The sequence below is a fragment of the Balaenoptera acutorostrata genome, chromosome 6, assembly GCF_949987535.1.
Source record: "Balaenoptera acutorostrata chromosome 6, mBalAcu1.1, whole genome shotgun sequence".
In the NCBI taxonomy this organism is placed as follows: Eukaryota; Metazoa; Chordata; class Mammalia; order Artiodactyla; family Balaenopteridae; genus Balaenoptera; species Balaenoptera acutorostrata.
In genome coordinates, this window is record NC_080069.1 from 101,085,241 (window position 1) to 101,108,033 (window position 22,793).

Genomic DNA, 22,793 nt, shown 5'->3' on the forward strand with positions numbered 1-22,793 from the left:
AATCTTACCTCTCAGAATCATATTGGAAACCAAACTTAAGCCTGTACTGTTCAAATCACTCAATGACACAACTACAAAGCAATTTCCATACATAAGCCCCATGTTGGGCAGTATGGACATATAAAACTTACTGTTTCTTATAATCTTATCTATAGATAAATAGTAGGCATTATTATATATAAGCCTTTATTCAGGGAGCAATTATCTTTATTCAAGGAAAGTTCTGTTTCAACAAAGTTATTTCCATAGCATAATTCAGAGTTATACTCAGACTACAAAGAGTGCACTGTATACTGCAGAAGAAGAGATGGTGTAGTAGTGGTAGTATTAGTAATAGTGGTAGTAATGGTGGCAGTAGTGGTGGTAGCAGTAGTCGTAGTGATGATAGTAGTAGTGATGGTAGTAGCAGCATTGGTATTAGTACTGGTACTGGTAGTAGTAGTGGTAGTAGTTGTAGAGGTAGCAGAATCGGTATTAGTACTGGTAGTAGTAGTAGTAGTGGTGGTGGTAGTAGTGGTAGTAGTAGTAACATATGCGTACACCTATGAGGACATGGTAGATAGATCCTTGAGGTACTGTGATAGGTGCTTGATATACATTAGTATTAATCCTCAAAAACACACAAACAAAATACTATCCTTCTCAATAAGCACTGTTCCCATTTTACAGCTGGAGAAACTGAGACTCAAAGATACCAAGTAACTAATATATGACTCTGCATTCACCTGCTATATGCCTGGCACTGTACCCATGTTCCAGGTGCTGGGGAAACAGTTGTGAATGAAACAAATAAATGTTCCTCTCTTCATTCATTTATACACATTATTATAATGTGGGGAGACAGGTGATTAAAAACATGTAAGTAAATTATGAAATATCTTAGAAGATGATGAACGATATGTACAAAAACAAAGGGTAAGGAGGATGGAGGGCGTTTGGCAGTCACAGTATTTTAAGTTAGGTGGTCACTTGCAAAGGTGGCATGTAAGCAAAGAACTGAGGAAGGTGAGGGAGTCACAGGGAAACCTAGGGAAAGTCATTTGGGAATGAGGTGGGAACATTTCTGATACATTTTAACAACAGCCAGTAGGTCAGTGTGACTGGACTGACATGAAAAAAAAGGAAGGTCAAGAATGGCCACGTGATGGAGAAACATGCACAGTAAAGATGGACTTTACTCTGAGTGAGATAGGAAGTCACTGAAGAGGTTTCAGAAACTGATATGTAATGGAAAAGAATATGAGAAAGAAAAATTATATATATATATATATATATATATATATATATATATATATATATATAAATAACACGGAATCACTTTGCTACACTAGAAACTAACACAACATTGTAAATCAACTATACTTCAATTTAAAAAAAAAGAAAAGAAACTGCTATGGTCAGTCAGGCTGCCTTCGAGAGAATTTGACCTAGGCGCTCCTCCTGGGTGAGCACAGTCCCACAGGCACAGGCTTGACAAGCAGGTGGCAGCTTTCAGAGTAGAGCAAGGTTCCCCATCGTCAGGGAAGGTGGGCACCTGGCTCGCCATGGACTACAAGCTAGATGCAGCAGTGCCGCCTTCTCAACCAGGAGCCACTGTACAGTGTGGAAACCGTTCCACTGTGCCCTGGATATGCTGTAACGTTGTAAAGGAAATATAAAAATGACATTGCTAAAGCAGAGCCATCCAGAAGTAATATAAATTCTCCTAGAGGCATGCTCTGTTTTCTTAAATCATCCCTTTGTGAGACAGATAGCCAAGACTAGGAATAAAAGCTGAGGCTATGGGAATAGAAAAAGCTTCTCAAGTTACAGAAATTGACAGCAGGCTCTATCTATCACCATCCTGGAAAGGAAAATATACTTTTCCTAATATCCCTGCTGCAATGAAAACAGTAAGCAGAGAATTACAACCAAATAGCAAGCAGGGCCTGAGGATAACAAGAGCTGACTGTATATGGCAGGAGGGTCAAACTTTAGCTCTACTGAAATACATTTATAGCCAAGGCAAGTAGTATGACTCCCAAATGGACAAGTAAATATTGAAGCCTTGGTTTCTCCCAATAAACAGAGATCCTCTGGTTATAAAAAAATGCTCAGCTGATGGTCACTGCTGAGGGTCACTCAGATAGTTCCTGTTTCCGTGAGAAGCTTTTGATACTGTTCTCCACGGGGAGCATAAACATCCTTCCAGCATCCAACTTGGGTCTGCTAGAGGGCACACACCACCTTTGTCTCTAAGTTGCTTTTGCTGTTCTCAACTATAAATCCAGGGGCTCGACATCTTCCATCCAATAATGCAATAAGGAGTAAGTCCTTTTGGCTACCATGATGAATGAAACAAATACACCTGGTAAATTGTATTTTAGAGCTTAGACCTAAAAGGGAGAGGAACTTCTGTCCCTCCCTTTTTCCCTTAATTTGACAGAGACAGTATTAAATGCGATATCAATTGTTAAAATGCTTTTGAAAATTATAAAAACGAAGTAATATTATAGAGAATTCAGAAAAAAATAACTCACAATTCTCCCTAACAAGCAGAACTTTCATTTCTGCACATTCTTATAGTCATTTTCTTATATATGTACATTTTATATAGTAGCAATTATAGCATATAAACAAATCTGTATCCTGCTTTTGTCACCTAACATTTTAATGAAATATTTTTAGATGTTGCTAATTCTAGTTATCAAAATTATTACTATAACATAATAATATATTATTTGCCTAACTTAAGATTGTTATTTTGCTTCCAATTGAATCTTATTATAAGCAATGTAACAAGTATTGTTTTTATTTTTCTTTTAATCTCCTTATGCCCTTAGGAATTATTGGGTCAAAACATGTATTTTTATGGCTTATCACATAATGATAACTTAGTTTTCAAACATGTTATAACGACCTGTATTGTAAATGGCTTCAATTAAATAGATATAAACTAGGGCATCAATTAAATGGGTCAATCTCTAATTTGGCAGATGACCAGATAATCCAATGGAATGTTCTGGCACACTACCAACAAAAATTCCATTACCTTCATTTCTCTCAGTAGATTTGGCCCGTAGTTATGCAGAACCATTTGCGTCTTCCTTGTGCACAATTTGTTATGACACTCAGATAAAACATAATATGGAAGGAACGATCTGCTGTTGATCATACCTGCTGGCCGGTCACCTGAAATGTCTCCTCTGCATGTATACAGGTTATTTCAAGAGGTTCTGTCCCAGACACATGTCTCAACAATCGACAGGTCTACAAAAAACCATTTCTATAGTTCAACTTTCTCATTCTTCACAATACATAGCATCATTTTATAATTAACAAAGAAAATAAAACATTAAAACCTATAAAAATAAATTTGTACATTAATAAGATTATTATAATATTGCATTGGTTACCAACGGATTCTCTAGGAGCAAAGCAGGAACAAATACGGGTTTATTAGCATATACCCTACTGTTTCTACTTCCTATCTGATCATGGCAAGGTGGTCACAGAATATTAGAACCAAGAGGAATCCTGGAAGGACCTTGTAGTGCCCACATATTATATGTATGAAGAAACGTGGCTCAGAGAAGGACTTATCCAAGGTCTCTCAGCTAAACTATGTCAGTTACCACAAGCTACACATTCTTTCTGCCAACAAATAACACTTCTCCCTGTCAATTAACACACCTTTTTCTGGAGATAACACTGGATTAGGCAAGACTGATGTAATGAGTAAAGAGCTTGTATCAATGAAAATGTTTGAAAATAATTTTTCAATAATTTCTTGAGGCTTAAAACAGAAAATTAGGGAAAAAAATTTTTTTCACTTTTTAAAAAGATTTGCTGCAGGATTCCTATAATTAGCAAGTTTGCCTGCAGTCATAATACTTGATTTATAAAAAAAAAAGCATCAGATCTATTTTAAAAAGGAGATGTATCTACAGTCATTTTAAGAATGCTCCCTAGTAGTTTTCAGATGTAAACAAATAAAGGAGAGGAAGCTAGCTTAGTTAGTCTAAAAGTTCCTTCTAACCATTAGTATGTGAGATTCAGTGAGCAGGGGACATTAGATAATATGAACACAGCTAGATGGTTCATATCTGTGCATTAATATACATGTTGGCTGGGACGTAACTCATATATACAAGGGGATATGTTCTTCACGTGTACATGGGTTAAGTATACATTTCTTTACTAGCAGATGTCTGACATTCTCAATAGGTAGAAGGCTTACAATATCAATCAATAATTGGAATTATAACAAAAGGGGCAGGTAAAGCACCAGTAACACATAACAAAGATTTGGGCAGAACAGGAGAGATTCCGAGAAGGAATACTGTGCTGAATGCCTTCTCTTTGTCCCTCCATATCCACTCTTTTTCCTTCTTGGGAGACTGACCTATGTGGTCTACAGCTGTGTTTGGCCAGTGGGAAGCCCCAGCAATACAGCAGCAGGGATGAGGAGGGTAAGGGCCTTTATTCTCATGCTCTTTCCCTGCAGGTTGCCGTGGGCTGTCTCTGTGTCTAGTCCTAAAACCACAACTACTCAAGGCTCTCTGAAGGACTCTGTGCTCTTCCAGTTTCCAGAAACCACTCACTCCCCCTGTTAATTTGGTTGTAGGAGTAGTACCAGCTCTGCTGTCACTAACCCCAGTTCCTGTACTCTCATGGTTTCCCCACATCCTATCCATGCAATTGTAAATGGCTCTTTTATTAAACCCTCTTAAGATTAACCTAATTTGAATGTGCCATCTCTTTCCTGCTGAGACTCAAAAGATTCAAACACAAACAAGGTCATACGATGTATCTCCATTGCTCTACTCCAAGATCTAATCTCTTTGATGGAATAAGGAAGACGGTTAAGAAGGGCATTTGTGGGTTCTAGCATTTTTTATTGTTTTGTTTTAGAGGACAAATTGTTGTAAGAACAGATAAACATGAAATTTTTAAAATTCCAAAGGCAAGAGAGAAAACGCTCTTGTGAGTTAAACCAAAAACTCTATTTGTGTTAATATTACCTGATGATAGTACAGCTTTCATTAAACTACAGTTTCTTTAACAAGCAACCTATTGCTCACCTCAACAAGCCGCTCTTTCTGTTCAGACAGTTTGCAGGCATATTCAGCCAAACCTTCTAAATTTCCTTCTACTCCAGTAAGTTTTAATGCTTTGAGAACCACATGATCAGCGTGGTATTTTACCAGATCTGCTGCCAGCTGAGCTGCTGTACTATGAAGCTGCAGATGTGGGGAGTGAAGGGTAATGAAAAAAAGACAACAAACAATAAGGTTTTGTGACCGAAAACCTCATGAGTACTCTAAAAACTAAAGAGTAGCAACCTCAGATCAGTCCCACTTGATTTGCTGAGGGGAAAGTGTAAAGTTTCCTGTGGTAATAGAACTGCATAGCCCTGGGGAGCTTGCAACTTCTCCCACAGGCAGGAGGGATATTGACATCTTTGAGTCCCCTGGTGCTGGCGGTAATCCTGTTTGCAGAAGATGAACTGGTCATCATGGCAGAGTAGCCTGATCCTCTTCTCATCCTGTTATCAACCAGCTCTTTCCCACACAGCTTCTCTCTTACAAAATGCTTCTGCTATTCTTAAAGTTAGTGAGAAATAGAATAGTATGAAGAGAATGGTATTCTGCATATTAAGAGGAAAATCAAACGGCAATTCATGATCATCAATAAGTTTTTAAACAGACATTTGAAAAAGTATCATTGTGAGATGCAGTCAAATATATATGCAACAAATTTTATTAAATACCTACGTTATGGCAGGAACTGAACTAAAGGCTGGACATACATGACAAGTAGGACACAACCCCTTCCCTCGGGGGCTCACAGTTTATCTATATTGCTATCCACAGCTTTACTGTCTAACTCTTGGGTCACAGGAGAAATGATGGATAAAAGGATAATGAAAACCTCAAGGTTTTATTTAACTTTAGGTGAAATGGATTTTAAGCACTGCTCACTCTCACTGAACATCTTTGCATACTATTAACTCCATAATCTTTTCTTCTCCTTATCCTGCCTTTTTAAAAAAATGTTATGACAGGTTATTTTGGGGTTCACCAGAAAGAGATCATTTTTAATAACACTGTCCTAAGGAAAATCGGATTTTTAATTAAGCCTATTTGAATGAAGTGATTCTTTTTTTCCTGGAAGTAATCCAATGTCCATTCAAATTGCAGGACTTTGTACAAAATTAACAATAGGGTAGTCCACATTCATGAAATCAAGTGAGAATAATTACAGTCAGAAACAAAGACATTAAAATGCATTTTCCTTTGGAAATTAAATGCACGTAAGAATTCAAAAGATTTTGTTTAACCATCAGGGTCATAGAAAATAGCTAATGCCAGCCTTTTATTTTACAGACTATGAAACAGGTCCCTAGAGACTGAGTGACTTGTTCAAGGTCACGTAAATCTTACAAATGGTTCTGGAGACAACTTATAAACTCCAAGGGAAGAAGGGTGAATAAACATGAAGTTCCTGCTCTGTGCAAGGTACTGAAAGTAGCTTTATAGATATAATCTCCCTTAATCCTTATAAAAATTCTTCTAGGTTGATGTTATTATACCCATTTCAGAGGTAAGGAAAATGAAGCTTATGGAAAGCCACTCAGTCTATCACCAAAAGATTTTATGTTCAACTGATAGTCACAGTATTAACAATAGTTTAGTTAAAATTGAATAGGCTGGAAAAAATGAGTAGGCCTTTTTTAAACCATAGAAGACCATATCCTTCTAATGTTCAATAGGATGTTAAAATGAAGGTTTCAACAGAGGTCAATGAAACATCACCAGATAATTTATATATGAAACTCCCCCAAACCAATTCATTCTCTTGAGCCCTTGACTCTCTTAAAAAATATAAAAGAACAAAGAAATTAGAGATAAGTGCGAAGAAAGGTGTTTGTGACGAGGGTCTTTCTGGCGCTCGCTGTGAGTCCCCCTCCAGGCACACCCCAACATGGAGGGAGCAACGTGGCACAGAAGTTACAAAGTAAGGGGCTGGTCAGGGGAGGCACCAGGAGAGCCTCTGAAGAGCACACTCAAGTATTCACGACAGAGAAAGTCAGCTTTAAACACCTTCGAGCCCACTGCATCTCATAAGGGCACCAGTCACTAAGAACTCCCCACTTCCTCTCTTCTTTCCCTGTGCCACAACCTGGCAAAGATCTGGAACAGAAGCTAGATAAGAGGGGATGAAGGGCCTGAAAAAGAGACAAGAGACCACACTTCCCCCAAAAGCCCTAGGCGGGCTAGAGGAGTGGGGAACAGGAGCAAAGTCCTACAATTGAATGAATCAAAATACTGATTAATATATTGGAACGAACATTCTCATTTTTGAACTGAGTTTGTGTTTTATGACCTAAAGCAGGGATTGGTGAACATTTTCTGCAGAGGGCCAGAGAGTAAATATTTTAGGCTTTTCAGGCCACATAGTCGCAACTACCCAACTCAAATGGGCAGAACTGTGTCCCCCCAAAAAACTTTATTTATAAAAACAGCCTGGCTGTAGTTCACAAAGCCCTGACTTTAAGTGACTTTCAATTACCTAAGAGTGACCGAATAAGTCATTAGATGATAAAGTTTTCATCCAGGGAACAGGGAAATCTTCACAGCCAAAAGAACATTTTAAAATATCAACTTTATTAAGGTATAATTTATATACAACAAAATGTACCAAGGGGTACAGTTCGATGAGGTCTGACAAACATTTACACCCAAGTAACTACCACCATAATCAATATTTACGACACTTCCATTACCACAAAAAGTCCTCCCATGCCCCTTTGTAGTAAGTATCCCCCCTACTTTTGACCCCAGGCAGTCACTGACCTGGTTTCTGTCACTATAAATCAGTTTGGCCTTTTCAAGAATTTTTTCTAAATAGAATTACACACACACACTTTTGTGTCTGACTTCTTTCACTCAGTGTAACGTTTAAGCAATTCATCCATGTTATTACCCATATCAATAGTGTTCCTTTTTATTGCTGAATAGCATTTGATATAGTTATACCAAAATTCATTTATTGATTCCCCTGTTGATGGATATTTATTTATTTATTTATTTGACCGTACCGCGCCACTTGCAGGATCTCAGTTCCCCAACCAGGGATTGAACCCACACTCTTGGCAGTGAAAGCGTGCAGTCCTAACCACTGGACCACCAGGGAATTCCCTGGAAATTTAGATTGTTTCCAGTTTCGGGCTGTTATAAACATTTGTGTACAAGCTTTGAGAATGATGGCACTGGGCTTCCCTGGTGGCGCAGTGGTTGAGAATCTGCCTGCCAATGCAGGGGACACGGGTTCGAGCCCCGGTCTGGGAAGATCCCACATGCTGCGGAGCAACTAGGCCCGTGAGCCACAACTACTGAGCCTGCGCATCTGGAGCTTGTGCTCCGCAACAAGAGAGGCCGCGATAGCGAGAGGCCCGCGCACCGCGATGAAGAGTGGCCCCCACTTGCCGCAACTAGAGAAAGCCCTCGCACAGAAACGAAGACCCCACACAGCCATAAATAAATGAATAAATAAATAAATAATAATAATAAAAAAGAGAATGATGGCACTAATAAAGCAGTGGCTTCAAAATAACTAGGTCAAAGGAAAACTTTACAAACATTTTCTGGGCACAGGAACATACTAATGCTAAGGCATTTTATATATACCATACAACATGACAACTTGCAAAGAATTAAAAGAGGCTAGATTTCAAACTATACTTACTTCTTTCTTAAGTTCATTGAGGCTGTGGCTGATTTTCAATATAGCGAGTTCCAGTTCTTCATCGATGCTCTTTGTTTTCTTGCTTTGCTAAAAAGTTTTAAAAGTACATGTGAAGAGTTATCTTTTTCATCTTGTAATTCCAATTTTACTCAAACTACAAACATAATAAAATTTTTAATATCTGTGAACTATAAGAAAAGGAGATTTTTAAAATTCACCTGTTTATGGTTAGAGTGGAAAAGAGAATTTTAGTTATTTAGTTACATTTTTCTACTCTAAACAGGTGGATATTTTAAATCTAATTTTCTTTAATAAATTTATCATGTCTAAAACTAATCTGTTTTATCTTCTGCCTGGAATTCTCATCTCTTCATTCTTAACCTAGATAAAAATTAAAACCCTATTCATCTTCAAGTCCTTACATAAATGTCTCTTTCTCAGAAAGGCCTTCTTAGATCACACAATTTAGATTAGACCCTCTTCTTACCCTCTCTAACCTTTTCTCTAAGTAATCGTCCTAGCTTGCAATTACATATGTACTTTTGATTTCTGTTGTTGTCGCTGTTTAAAGTCTATTTTCCTCACTAGGCCTTGGTGAGCTCTGTGACGGCTGGGATCACATTTACTTTGCTCACCACTGAATGCGCGATACCTGGCACAGCAAATGGAAGGTAGCAGGTATTCAATTCTTTGAATGAATAAATCAGTTAAATGTCAATCTCTTCGTGAAGCTTCTTGATTCCTCTCGATAAATACAAATTCAACCTCCTTCAAACCCTCTCAACACATGATCTGTACTTTCTCTTAGAACACTGACAAAGTTTTTTGTACTCGTCTCACACCTTCCCACAGTTTTCTACATTGTAAAATTCTTGCAGGCAAAGATTTTATCTTATTCATCTTTAGATTTTCGGTGCCTGGCATATAAAAGGCACTCAGTGACAACTGCTGAAAAAAGCGAATGAATGAACAATACATCTGACATGCAGAATCAGAGATCCAAGTGCTTGTGAAACATGTGAAAGGTGTTAACTGCAAATTTAAGTATTGATAGAACTGGATTCCCAACACACAGAGCGTTTCCTCACAGAAACTCTTTATATTGCATGTTGGGCTTAAAATTTAATTCTGAAGCAATCTACACTTCAGATTAGATATCACATAGACAGTTCAAACTAAACACAAAATACTGCTTTTATCCCTGACACCATTCTACCGTAGTTAAGTTTCCCTGTTAATATGAGCATTTGCAATATTGTGATGCCAAGAAAATATGAGGGAAATCTGTGATTTATACTACTCTTCATTCATAAATCAATCTCTTCACAAGGAAGCAGACTGCTGGACCCTCTCAGGCACATTCACCCTTCTTCATCTTTACTGCCTAAGCTTTTGTCCATGATTTCCAGATTTGTTCTATCCATGCTGTATGCTGTAAACCATGTTAAATACTTTTTTGACATACCCTAGGCCTAAGAAATAAATAAATGGTGCCAGAGACATGTCTCAGGGCTCTACCTTTCAAATCTGTAATCCACGTTCTAGAAGAGATTGGGTGCACACCTCCTGTGTTGTACCACTTCTGTTAGTGCTTGCCACTCTTGCCCAAATAACTCCCACGTTTGAAGCGCACCAGCAGCCTGTTTAAGGCTCTTAAAGTGGCTGCCCGCCAGTCTGAGACCAGGAATCTGTGCGAGGGTGAAAAATCTTTCACCTGCCAGCTGGATCTACCCTGGTCTTCATTGCATCTAAACCTCAGTAAGTTTTCTAAATCCTTGTGTCTGTAAATCAGCTGTCCTCAGAGTTAAGAACTGTGCACATCTGAACGGCTCCGGCAGTAAGACTCGGGTCCCAAGAACCTCTAGGCTTGGTTGAACCTCTGCTCTTCACTCTGAAGAAGCATTTTGGGGAGGAATTTTCCAGAGGTGAGTCTGGTGGAAGAGTGGGGACGGCAGGGTGAACTAGTGATGGTGATGGTGGCACAGAATCCAGACTGGCCAGGATGAGAAACAACAGGCCTAGAAATGTTGAATACTGTGAGTGCTGATGGGAAGGATGCTCTGGCCAAGTAGGGGGCAGAAAAGGAACGACACCCTTGGCCCACTCTGGACCACATTCACACTCCTGGTGGTGACGGCGCCTGCCACAACTCTCAGGGCTCCAGGGAAAAGCTATTACAGAAGATTTACTTTGATGAAATAAAGCTCTTACAGCTTCAATCCACACAGAAATTAACTGTTGCAGTTCCATCCTGGCCTGAGCTGACAGTTCCAAGATGCGTTCCCTGTGCTCGTGGCTGGTATAGGCACAATCAGTAAAGTCCTCTGTGCGCTCCAAGAGGGCGTCCAGCATCGCAGAGAGAGTCTCTTTTGACTGAAAATAAAGATTCTCCCGAAGAGTTTCAATATTCATCTGAGAACAAAAAGGATATACATCCACATGAGTCAACATTCCCACCTAACCAGATGGGCTGTACTTTCTCCCAGGGCCCAGGAAGACGCTAGCAATTTCTTTCCCTGTCTGAAAGCTCAGGAGAAATACAGCGTCCAGGGATGACTTTATTGTCCACTAACGCAGGAGGACACATTGCTCAAGAGCCACCAATGGCCGTGCGGAGCTTTATTACTATAGTCGTTAACAAAGCATTTCTATAAGATCAGTGAATACTAAGGCAGAAGGAGCATTATCATGTAGCAACTGGTAGGAAAAATGAACCAGCTTCCAGGTAAAGGATTTGTATCTGACAAAACGCCAAGGCAAAGTCCTGGAAGATGTTACAGCCAAAAATGAATGTGTTGAGCCCAGGGGGAATGGTGTGGAAGGTATGGGGTATAGAAGGGACTAGGAAAGGCATCAATTTTTCCTTCATTAATTCAGCAAAACTAGTCTCCCTACATTTATTCTTGTGTCCCCAACAGAACCTCCCTGACCAAAACATTCTCTACCAGGGGACCTCAGTTATCTTTCTAAAACGTACCCCTTCAGATATTGCCATCTCCCTCTAATTGGCTCAACACCTATAAAACCAAGCCCAAACTTGTACCACATAACACAAAACCTTCCAGGGTCTTGTCTTTACATATCTTTCTAACAGTCTATCTCATCTCTCTGAGTTCCTAAACTGCCTTTCACTTCAGCCAGCCTGTGCTTAGAGTTCCCTGAATGTGTGACGAACACATGTTCACTAGTACAATTTTCTCTCTCTCAGCTTTCTGAGATATGCTATGTCACTTCAACCTTATTTAACCTCTAGCCCTTGAAATATGTCACAGAAACAACCTGGGCTGAGAGGCAGTAGGTGGTGATGATCATGATTGTGGGCACAATTCTTGCGCTGATACGGATAACTTACATTTGTTTCACACTTTAAAGTCCTTTCACAACTATCATTCCAAATTAATCCTTACATATGACCCATTTTAACATGATCCCTGAAAATACCAAGATTTGGGAAGGTTGAGAGGCCACAGGGAAGTAATAGCTTCCCCTTCTCCTCCTGGCCCAAGTTATCTCCAGTAATCACTCTGTTCTATGGAGACAGGATTTTTTTTTTTTCCTTAAGCTAGGAAAGAACATGGATAAAAGTGAGGCATGGAATTGACAATTAGAACCTGAGAATTTGAGGATTTAAACAGAATTACAACATAAAAATCAGTCCACATACCATTTATGTTAAACTTTTTTATTTTCCTTTAAAGAGAACATATATATGTTTTTAAACAGCAACTTAGTAGAGTTTTTTTTTTTTAAATAAATTTATTTATTTATTTATTTTTGGCTGCATTGGGTCTTCGTTGCTGCACGCGGGCTTTCTCTAGTTGCGGCGAGCGGGGTCTACTCTTCGTTGTGGTGCACGGGTTTCTCATTACGGTGGCTTCTCTTGTTGCCGAGCATGGGCTCTAGGTGAGCGGGCTTCAGTAGTTGTGGTGCGTGGGCTCAGTAGTTGTGGCTCGCGGGCTCTAGAGCACAGGCTCAGTAGTTGTGGTGCACGGGCTTAGTTGCTCCGTGGCATGTGGGATCTTCCCGGACCAGGGCTTGAACCCGTGTCCCCTGCATTGGCAGGCGGATTCTTAACCACTGCACCACCAGGGAAATCCTGAGTTTTTTTTTTTTTGAAAGCCACTTATGTGCATGTTTTCATAAGATCTGTTCATATATTCAAAGTAATGAATAAAGTATCCAGTTTCCCTCTACAGATGCAAAGAAGATAACCACTGACAGTGAGACTGAGTCTATTCATGATCGCTTTGCTAGAATGCCTGCTGGCGAAAAGATCAGCAGCTGGAGCTGTCAGCAGCGGCCACAGGTACCACACTGCCCCTAGTTAGCCTGGAACCAGAAATGCAGCGTCAAGAGGCCAAAGACCTGGCTCTACCCCTACTTGTTTCCTTATTATCCTTTGACCTTTGACATCTATCCCTTCAGCCTTAACAAAAAGAGGGAATTAGAAAAATTATCTCTAAGATTCCTTTCAGTAATAAAAACTCTGAAAGAATGACTGGTCCCTGTAGCTTCCTCCCCCTCAGGAGGAGATGTGGGGTAGGACGGACAGCGATGTGGGGTAGGACGGACAGCATATAAACAGACTGAGAGGTGTAAACTGAAAGGTCATGGACTTTGGGATCAGAGAGTCCTGGTTCTAAACAAGGGTTCTACCACATATTAGCTTTCCTCCTCAAAAACATGGGTATAGTAATAATGCATCTAAAAGGGAAGTTAGAGATTAAATGAGAAAATACTTATTGAGAGCATGACGCCTAAAAATAAATGTTCTTTCCATTACTTTCTTCCACCCCATGTTCCTACTTAGATGGAAAGACTACCATCCCTGTCACAGCCCTGGCTACTAGAGAGGGAGGTAACCCTTAGCATATTAGAGAACTTCTCAGGGCCCTAGTTTTCACACCTATTAAATGAGGGAGTTGTGTTAGACAATTTCCTGGGTCTTCCCGACTAGACACTGCTCTTACTAAAGAGCACTGTCACCATCTCTGAGTTGTGATGAGTTCTGCCCTGAAACGGTGGGGATTCTGGAGTCAGGCTGCCAACTTTCAAATCCTAACTCTGGCACTTTCTAGCTAGCAAGTTACTTAATCTCTGTTTCTCAGTCTCTTCAACGGTATAATGGGAATAATAATAATAGTTCTTGTGAGATTGAGATACACACACACACACACACATACACACACACACGCACATTTAAAGCACAGGGCTGGCACAGAATAAGTGCTTGATAAATGTTAGCATGTATTATTGTTCATTTAAAATTTTTAAGTATCATTAATGCTATCACTATTACTACAGTCTCAAAGTATCTATTCTATAGCACAAGGAAGAGCAGGAATTCCAGCAGATTCCAGATCTGCTGTCTGTAATCATCCATGATGGTATGGCATTGCTCTAGAGCTGGGAAGGGAACACTTCTAAACAGAGGACAAGAGGTTACAGCTAAATCATACAGCTAAACAGGGCCAGAGTAGCCACTATAACCCTAGACCAGTGTTCTCTGTACAAACTACACTAAGCTTTATGTTACTGAATATTAAGTTTGTACACTGTGGCATTGTTTTAAAGACAAATATCTGCCTTTGTGAAGCATCTATTCTAAAATATTAAACAAAACTATGGATACTACATATAATGATGCTTCTTTGAAATGGCAAGAAAAAAACAAAATATATTCTCTCTATTCTTACCTTGAATTCCTTAATTCCAGTAAAAATACTGATAGATGAAATGTCAGTCTCTCCATTTGGTTTGCATTCGGTCACAATTTCAATTACCTTATCCAGCGCCACTTTCATTCTGTCAAATACTCCTTCTTTGTTTTTATGGGCTGATTCACAGTTGGGATGCCTGAGACACGTCTTTGAAACAATTGAAAATTTTTATGTTAAGATTTGGCCCATATCATAATACACAAAATCTTACAGAGAATATGCCATGCTAATAAAAATGGTTCTTTACCAAAATCTCCCGTGTCCCTGGCTCACCCAGCTGCTTCTCCTCACTAAAAGTGGAAGCAGGATGAGTAAAAAGCGACAGCAAGGTTAAGTGAAAAAGGCAGAGTGCAAAACTATATCTTTATACTTTAGTATGTTTACTTAAAATTTTTGTAAAAATAAAAAACCCTATAACTTCATCATGATTAAAACTTTTAAAATGTTGCCTAATATGTGCAAGAGCTAAAAAAGAATGAGGAAAAATGAACAGATGTTTTATGACTGTGGATGCATCTTTGACTTTTAAAAAATGACGTAAAGGAAAAACTACTCCAGGGCCTAGCTATGAACAGAGCCTTCCAAGCAGACTCCAGTGAATCCTGTTTCTCTGGCTTCACTGATCCTAGCATCGAGGCAATATTCCAAGCAGAAAAGGCAATCCTAAACAAACTGCTAATGAGATGTTTACTAGTTCTTTCTTGAATTGTACCAATTTGCTGGCCGACTGCTGTTTGAAATTATAAGCTCTTGATTGACAATTTTGTTGAAAGTAGAATAAGGACTTAGAGGTATGAATTTATAGAATAAACAAGCTAAGGGCTGACTAAATACTCCACTGTTACTTAACAGATTCTAACTTGCCTAGCTTTTTCTAGAGCACATGTGCTGGCTCCCCAATGAGACTAGCAAAACCCCACAGGCAGTGACCGTGTGTGACAGGCCTCCATTCACAGCACTTAATAAGCCATTTTCTGCTTAGTTGCTCAAAGCTGACTCATAGATTACCTGATGTTTGGAACTGGGGATGGAAGTTAACATTCTTGTTAAAGAATAACTGAAATTTAACTATTATAGCCCATATTCCAATTTATCACTTTCATCTTTTTAAAGTGTAAAATACATAAATTAGATGCATTTAATCAGGTTTTCTAATTAATTTACAACACAGTAAAACAAAAATTTTCTTACCTTTGAAGCTGTGAGAAGCATCATTGTACACTTTTCAAGAACTGCCCTAGCTGCTGCCATTTTTGCCTTTTTCTTTTCATCTTTCAAATCCTAAACATGGAATAAAACCATTGAGCAGTCTAGGATCATGTAAACAACTCAATTTTTTGAGAAATAATTTACTCCATAACAGCAATACTCAACAATTAAGTAACATTGTTTTAAAAAAGTGACAAAGTAGAAAAAAAAACAGAATAAATGTTTTATAAAATGTCACCACTTCGATGTAAATACATCAACACAATAGAGTAGAAAGAAACAGCTGCCCTTACTAAGGGCGGCACAGCCAGGAACTGAGACCTAGGGAGAGGCTGCCATGTGGCTCACGTTCTGGTGGCCTGCACACCTGACATTCTGCCCATGTGAACACAGCTCACTCCCAACCAGAAACAACCATCCTATGCTTTACTTAATTAAAAGTGACTTATTTACTGAGCATTTGTGGACTATTATTTCCTTCAAAATAGACACTTAGAAGTCAACTCTTTCAGGGATCATGTCTGATTAATCCCATCTAAGTGCATATTCATCTCAAGTTTTTTTGCTGTTGTTGTTGTTGTTTTAATCCTAAACTTAGCCAATATGCTGCTCTAAAATGTTCTTAAGACGTCTCTTGGGCATATAATTTTCCCCAACTAGAATATAAACTCTGAAGTAGGCACTGTATTTGGGTTTGTTTTTTTTTTTCATTTGGTGTCTCTTCACATAGCCCTTGATATGAATGTGTGCTCTCACAGAAGATCTCCAAATATTGCTGATTAAATCTACAACCAAATACTCTCATAACAGTTTGGTAACCATCTAAATTAGGGGTCAGCAAAAATTTTCAATAAAAGGCCAGATAATAAATTTTTGAGGCTTTCTGGTTCATTTGGTCTCTGAAACAACTACTTAATTTTGCCAGTGTAGTATGAAAGCTACCCTAGACAATACATAAACAAATTAATATGGTTGTGTTCCAATAACTTTATTTATGGATGCTGAAATTTGGATTACATAAAATTTTCACCTGTCACATTAGTCAATTTTTTTCTCACTTGTCAGTTGGATGAAAAGCCTTTTCTTACAAATAACAAAGACCTAAAGTTTGAAAGTGATTTCCTTTTATTTGTTTTAATAAATGAGAGTGGATTCGAAGTTATCCCTATAATAATATCACTCTCATTCACTTGCATCCCAATACAGCTTTCTTTAATAGGAAAGAAAGAAGCAAAGTTACATCTAGTAAATGAGAAACTGCAAAAACCTCCAAAGCTAATTCAGGTCACAAGGTAACATTGCAAAGGACTGTATCCTACTTGTGATGATCATCCATCAGGAGTATCTTTCAAAAATAAAGGTTGAGGTCACTTCTAAAATTTCCATCCATTCCTTGTCTTTAACATACTGGACAGGATTTCTAGCAAAAAAACCTGTGGGTCTAGTTGACAATGCATCAGGTGTGTATACATAACACTTGTAAGCCATACACCATATATTGTATGGTGATAGCAAGTGATCCAAAAAGATGGCATCTCAATCTGTTAGAGGGCTGGTCCACAGGACGAAACATAGGCCTCATTAAACCCAGATGTCCAAGAAGCACTAAGTGCAGCATATAATCCAGCCTGCCACTTTCCAGGCCAATACCCACCTTCCAACTCCAGCTACAACCAGGAAAGTTCACGCCCAAAACCATGGCCTATGGGACTATACCAAAGCATCTCAAGAAGAGATCAATTATATATTTAACTTGACAGGATAAATTCATGCACAAGTACCCCAACAACAAGAAAAAATCAATCCTGGATTTGACATGGTTTTCCACCTCCCTAAACTTCAGAACTTACAGTCTGAATTGGGGAACAGACCTACAAAGAACTAATATCATGGTGCGGTTTGAAAACTACAGGCTTTAGAATCAGACATAATTGAGTTCAACCTGCTAGAAAAGTGACCTTGGGAAACTTTATTATCCTCTCAAGTTCAGTTTCCTCACGTGTGAAACAGTAATAACAATACCTACCTTATACGGATGTTCTGAGAATTAAATGAGATCATGAATATTAAGTAGCTAACATATAGCCAATGCAAATCACCCAATGCTTGGGTCATTACTATTAATCTAATATAGAACAATTATAGAAAGATATAATAACAGAATAATATATAACAAATTACAGAAAGAATAATAAGAGATATATAACAAAATACTATCAGGATATGTATGATGACTCATTTATTTGCCTGAGCCCTTGTAGAAGAGTCAAATGGAAAGTTCTGTGAGAGAGGAAGTACTTGAATTGGGCCTTGAAGGCAAGTATGACCTTTCCCAGTGTGTGAGGTGGGAAAATATTTAACTGTTATCTGTGAGCAAAAAAAGGCATACAGATCTATTTACTTTATCCTGGCTTATTTATGAAAGGCTTTCAAGAGCAAGGTTATAGATTTAATAAGCAAACAAACCAACCCAAATGATCACAAAGATCACACCTCTATCCAAATTGAAAAGTATGCATGTATCTCAAGATTTTTAAATATGGTAAACACATACATTTTGTCTATCTCCAGTAAGATGTGCAAACTCCACCATTTCATTTCCAAATTGACTGAATATTTGGACAAACTCTTGAAAGCTGTTCACTTTCTCCAGTCTTTCCATAGTTGCAAGAACCTGCAAAACAGACATTATTTTATTATCAGGTTTAGATGTGAAAGAGACTGAGACATCAAACCTGAGCCAAGAGAGGAACAAAAGAGAAGTTCTAAATTCTAGGGGAAAGTTGAGAAAGAGTCCGAGGAAAAGACAGAGAAGAAAGGACTCAGAGAAGTAGATGCAGATTCAAAGGTTAGAATCATCTAGGGAATGATTTCTTTTTAGGATGGGAACACTTGGGCTTACTTGAAATTAAAGGAAAAAGTAAAGGATATGACTAAATATGCAAGAGATCATTTATGCAGCAAGGTCTGGAGAAGGTGGGAATGGGCAGGACTAAGGTAATCAAATCTTCAGAGAAGTAGGAGGGGGATGAGGATAAAAGATGATACACAGAAGCTTTAAGGTTCAGTGAACCAGAACTGGCGGAACTCCATCCTCCTCATAAAAGTGGAAGGAAGGTCACCTGCATAGTGAGGAGTGGAAAGGGCGATTAGGGACTTCAAGAGTAGGAAAAGTTTGGATCAGTCAGAAACTGCCTGTGGTGAATAAGTTAATTGCCAAGAAGCTTTGGGCAGCCAGGGGTAGATAGAGAGCATGTTTGTAACACAGCCAGCAGACAACGTTATGTATTTTCTTGATATTTAGAAGTAAAGTAAATAGATGTGAAACATATTTTCAAATACTTTTCTCTAAAATAACAGTACTGGATTAGTTTTAGTCAGACCAAGATAGGTAAGGAAAACACAGATAGCCTGTGTTTACTTATTTAATGAGGATATGATGGATATTTGGAATGTTAATCTGCCCCAGCAGCTCAGGAAGCCTAGGCAACTAACGTAGATAAGGCAGATTGCCACCACTGAGCAGAACCTCCATCTTCCAAAGAGAGGAAGGTTTGTTCCTATTCCTCTAGCACTGTCCGATTCACCTCTCCAATTTCTTTTTCTCTTTAAACTTACACTTTTCAATTCACTCAATACTAGACAGCTAGTTTTGTCCTCAAATCAGTGGGATGATCCCTTCCCTGGCTGACTGCCCTCCTCTTTGCCTAGGGGATTATCCAGGGAAAGAAGTGATTGGGACTTCCCTGGTGGTCCAGTGGGTAAGATTTCGTGCTCCCAATGCAGGGGGCCCGGGTTCATCCCTGGTCGGGGAAATAGATCTCGCATGCATGCCGCAACTAAGAGTTCGTGTGCCACAACAAAGAGGTCCACATGCCACAACTAAAAGATCCCGCATGCCACAACGAAGATCCCGCCTGCTGCAACTAAGACCCACAGCTAAATAAATAAATAAATAAATAATTGTACACACCCTGGCTTCCCTGTTGACGGAGAAGCACGGCCATTATCTGAGAGACTGAAAGAGGTCTAGACTGGACGAGTTAAAATCTATTCTCTAAATTTTATGATTATTAAGTAATATTTAGGAACTTTGCATACAGAAATTTTATAATGTGGATAATTGTGGTTTCAGGTAATTGAGCTTTTTCTTAAGCATATAAATTGTTACTCTCTGACTTGGGGAAAAAAAGGCACTGAGGAATTCAGTATTTTTATCAGCTATGTTTCTACTACATACATTGTCATGGTGCTCAGCTTTTCTTCCCACATTTGTACACACGAAAAGTTTTCACCAATAAACCTCAACAAGTAGATAATTCAACAAGTAGATAATGGTTTTCTGAGAAGAAATGTTATTTGCATTCAACAGTTTGAGCCCACTATATACATTTAGGAATTACAGGTATAGATGAAACATCATTTTTAAACTACAGACAATTAGAATAATAAACAATTAAAACAGATAAGCAGGGCTTCCCTGGTGGTGCAGTGGTTGAGAATCCGCCTGCCAACGCAGGGGACACGGGTTCGAGCCCTGGTCTGGGAAGATCCCACATGCCGCGGAGCAACTGGGCCCGTGAGCCACAACTACTGAGCCTGCGCGTCTGGAGCCTGTGCTCCGCAACAAGAGAGGCCGCGATAATGAGAGGCCCACGCACCGCGATGAAGAGTGGCCCCCGCTCGCTGCAACTAGAGAAAAGCCCTCGTACAGAAACGAAGACCCAACACAGCCAAAAATAAATTAATTAATTAATTAATTAAAAAAAAAAAACAGATAAGCATTGCTAAATTACCTGCAGTTAACCTAAAAAAAAAGAAGAAAAAACTTTTTGAACAACCCTGAAAGACACAAGTAGAAACATCAGAAAGGTAAGTACCTTATTTCTTGACCTTATTATCTGCTTAATGACTACTCGGTCTGCCAGCAATAACACTTTTGTCACTGAAGAAAGAAGTAATCTTGCAGCCTTTATAACTCCTGTTTTATCTGTAAAAATTGTGATCTGGCCATCAGATTCTGGATGATTCAAGCTGCTCATATCAGTAAGCGCTGCAATTGTTTCTCCTAAGAAGAAAGGCAAAGGGTGGGGGAGGGGGTTAAATTGGGAATAAGTCACACAAATTAAAATCCAGACTTTTCTCTAATCTTTAAGGTAATGTGCTCAATGGGTAGAAACTCGACTTTGGAGTCTTATTTCGGGAATAAGAAATAAATTCTTCTTGATGAACCCAAGGATTATCATATAAGGGTCTCTAAAGGCAAAATAATGGTACATTCCTAAGAATTGTGAAAAATTGTTGTATTTATCGAGTTTGAAAAATATTATAACTTTTGTTTCCAGCGGTATGGCAAACTACATGATCCCAAAAGCCTCCTGCTCTATAAGGCCAAGTAAGAGAGATCCCAGGAGCTAATAACCAAAGAAGAACCTAGAAGCAGAGAAGTAAGCAGCTGCCCAGGCTTTGGCTAGGGCTGAGGGGATAGAGGGAGCATTGGGGGGGCAGGGGTGGGGGTGGGTGTCAATGCCCATCTCCACAACCTGAAGGGGTTTGGGTTTTTATGGATACGCAGGGAGAGAAAACAAGACTTTGGGCCCCAGCAGGAGGTGTCCTCAGTGAAAAGTGGGCCTAGAAAAACCATCTCTCTATAGGCAGAGGGAAACAATAAGCAAGTTCATCTGTTGGTCAGCCTGGGCTCTGGTAGGGAAAACAAAAGTGTTCCTCCTAAGAACCCAAATCACAGGCTGACCCTCAGGCTTGTTGTTTGAATGTATACTTCTCACGATGCCCAGAATAAACCATTCTACCAAATAAACTCCCAACCCTCTAGAAAAAGTCTCTTCTTCATTGTTGCTATGAAAATCTTTTGATTTCTGTAATAGCAATTATCTATCAATAAAACAATTCAAATATTTCTTGTCCCCCCAAATGAAACCAGACTGTAACTTTTTCCCAAACCTTACTGTTTAAATTTAAAAGTTAAAAAAAATAAACTTTTCATCATCTTGCAATGTTCAAGATCATTTTTAAGTCGTAAATAAGTCTGAGTACATAATGGATTGATTTTCTCACAAAAGCCCTCTTGTCAATATTATTACATACACCCAAGAGGCTAAGGATCTCGAGAAAAATTATCTGAATTTTAATGGACATATCACAAGGTATGACATAATGAGTCAGGATTCAGAAGATTAGTCTGATAGAAGCATATAAAATGGACTGGAAAGGAGAGATTCAGAGCCAGGCTACTAACCAGGCAGCTATTTCAATTATGGGTGTGAAGCAGTAAGGAACTTACTAGGATGATAGCCATAGGAATATAAAAAAGATGATTTGGGAGACACTGAGGGAACAAAATATAAAATTAGGACCTTAACAGTGATAAGAAGGAAAGGAAAAGTGAAAAAAATGGCTTCAAGGTTGTAAACCTAAGTCACTTAAAAAAGTCAGAAGGGCATGGGAAGGGAGATGATAAATTTAGTTTCAGACAATAGGAATTTGAAATGATACAGGAAAACCCAAAAGATAAGCCATTACATATGGAGTGGTTACATATCATGACAACAGCTGAAGTTCTACTAACAGACGAAGTCTGTGGTAGCCAGCCTCCAAGATGGCTCCCAGTGGTCCCCACCTCCTGGTATTTTCATCCTTGTGTTCTCTCCTCCCACATTATACCGGGGTTGGTATGGCAGAAGTGACAGTATGCTACACCCAACGTTAGGTTGTTAAAGAGTCTGAGGTTGCCATCTTGGTTGCTCTCTCTCTCTGAGGGAAGCCATTTACCATGTTGTACGCAGCCACTACTGCAGAGAGGCATACATGGGGAGAATCGGGGGCCTCTGGTCAAGAGCCAGCAAAAATGTGAAGCTTGCCAATAACCAAGAGAGGGAGCTTGAAAGCAGATCCCGCAGTCCAGCCAAACCTGCAGGCCCAGCCAACGCCCTGAGTGCAACCTCATGAGAGACGCTGACCCAGAAGCAGCTGGTTAAGCTACTCCCTGATTTCTGACCCTCAGAAACTATGTGAGGGAATAAAATGTTTGTGGTTTTAAGTTGCTAAGTTTGGGTTAATATGTTACACAGCAATAGGTAACTAATACAAAGTTTATATAGCAAATATGAAGAGAAA

General features: G+C 39.1%; 1 protein-coding gene across 2 annotated transcripts in view; it reads right to left on the reverse strand.

Annotated features, from left to right (window-relative positions):
- Positions 1–22,793, reverse strand: part of CTNNAL1 (catenin alpha like 1) — a 59,146-nt gene that overhangs the window by 15,596 nt on the left and 20,757 nt on the right. The window contains exons 3-10 of one of the 2 annotated variants that reach the window (XM_057549237.1): positions 20,540–20,727; positions 18,214–18,333; positions 15,642–15,731; positions 14,427–14,597; positions 10,942–11,142; positions 8,731–8,817; positions 5,064–5,222; positions 3,157–3,249 (exon numbers count right to left, since the gene is read on the reverse strand). In XM_057549237.1, the coding sequence (XP_057405220.1) occupies positions 3,157–3,249; positions 5,064–5,222; positions 8,731–8,817; positions 10,942–11,142; positions 14,427–14,597; positions 15,642–15,731; positions 18,214–18,333; positions 20,540–20,727 (1,109 nt within the window). The remainder of the gene's footprint in view (positions 1–3,156; positions 3,250–5,063; positions 5,223–8,730; positions 8,818–10,941; positions 11,143–14,426; positions 14,598–15,641; positions 15,732–18,213; positions 18,334–20,539; positions 20,728–22,793) is intronic. The other variant, XM_057549238.1, reaches the window with a different exon arrangement.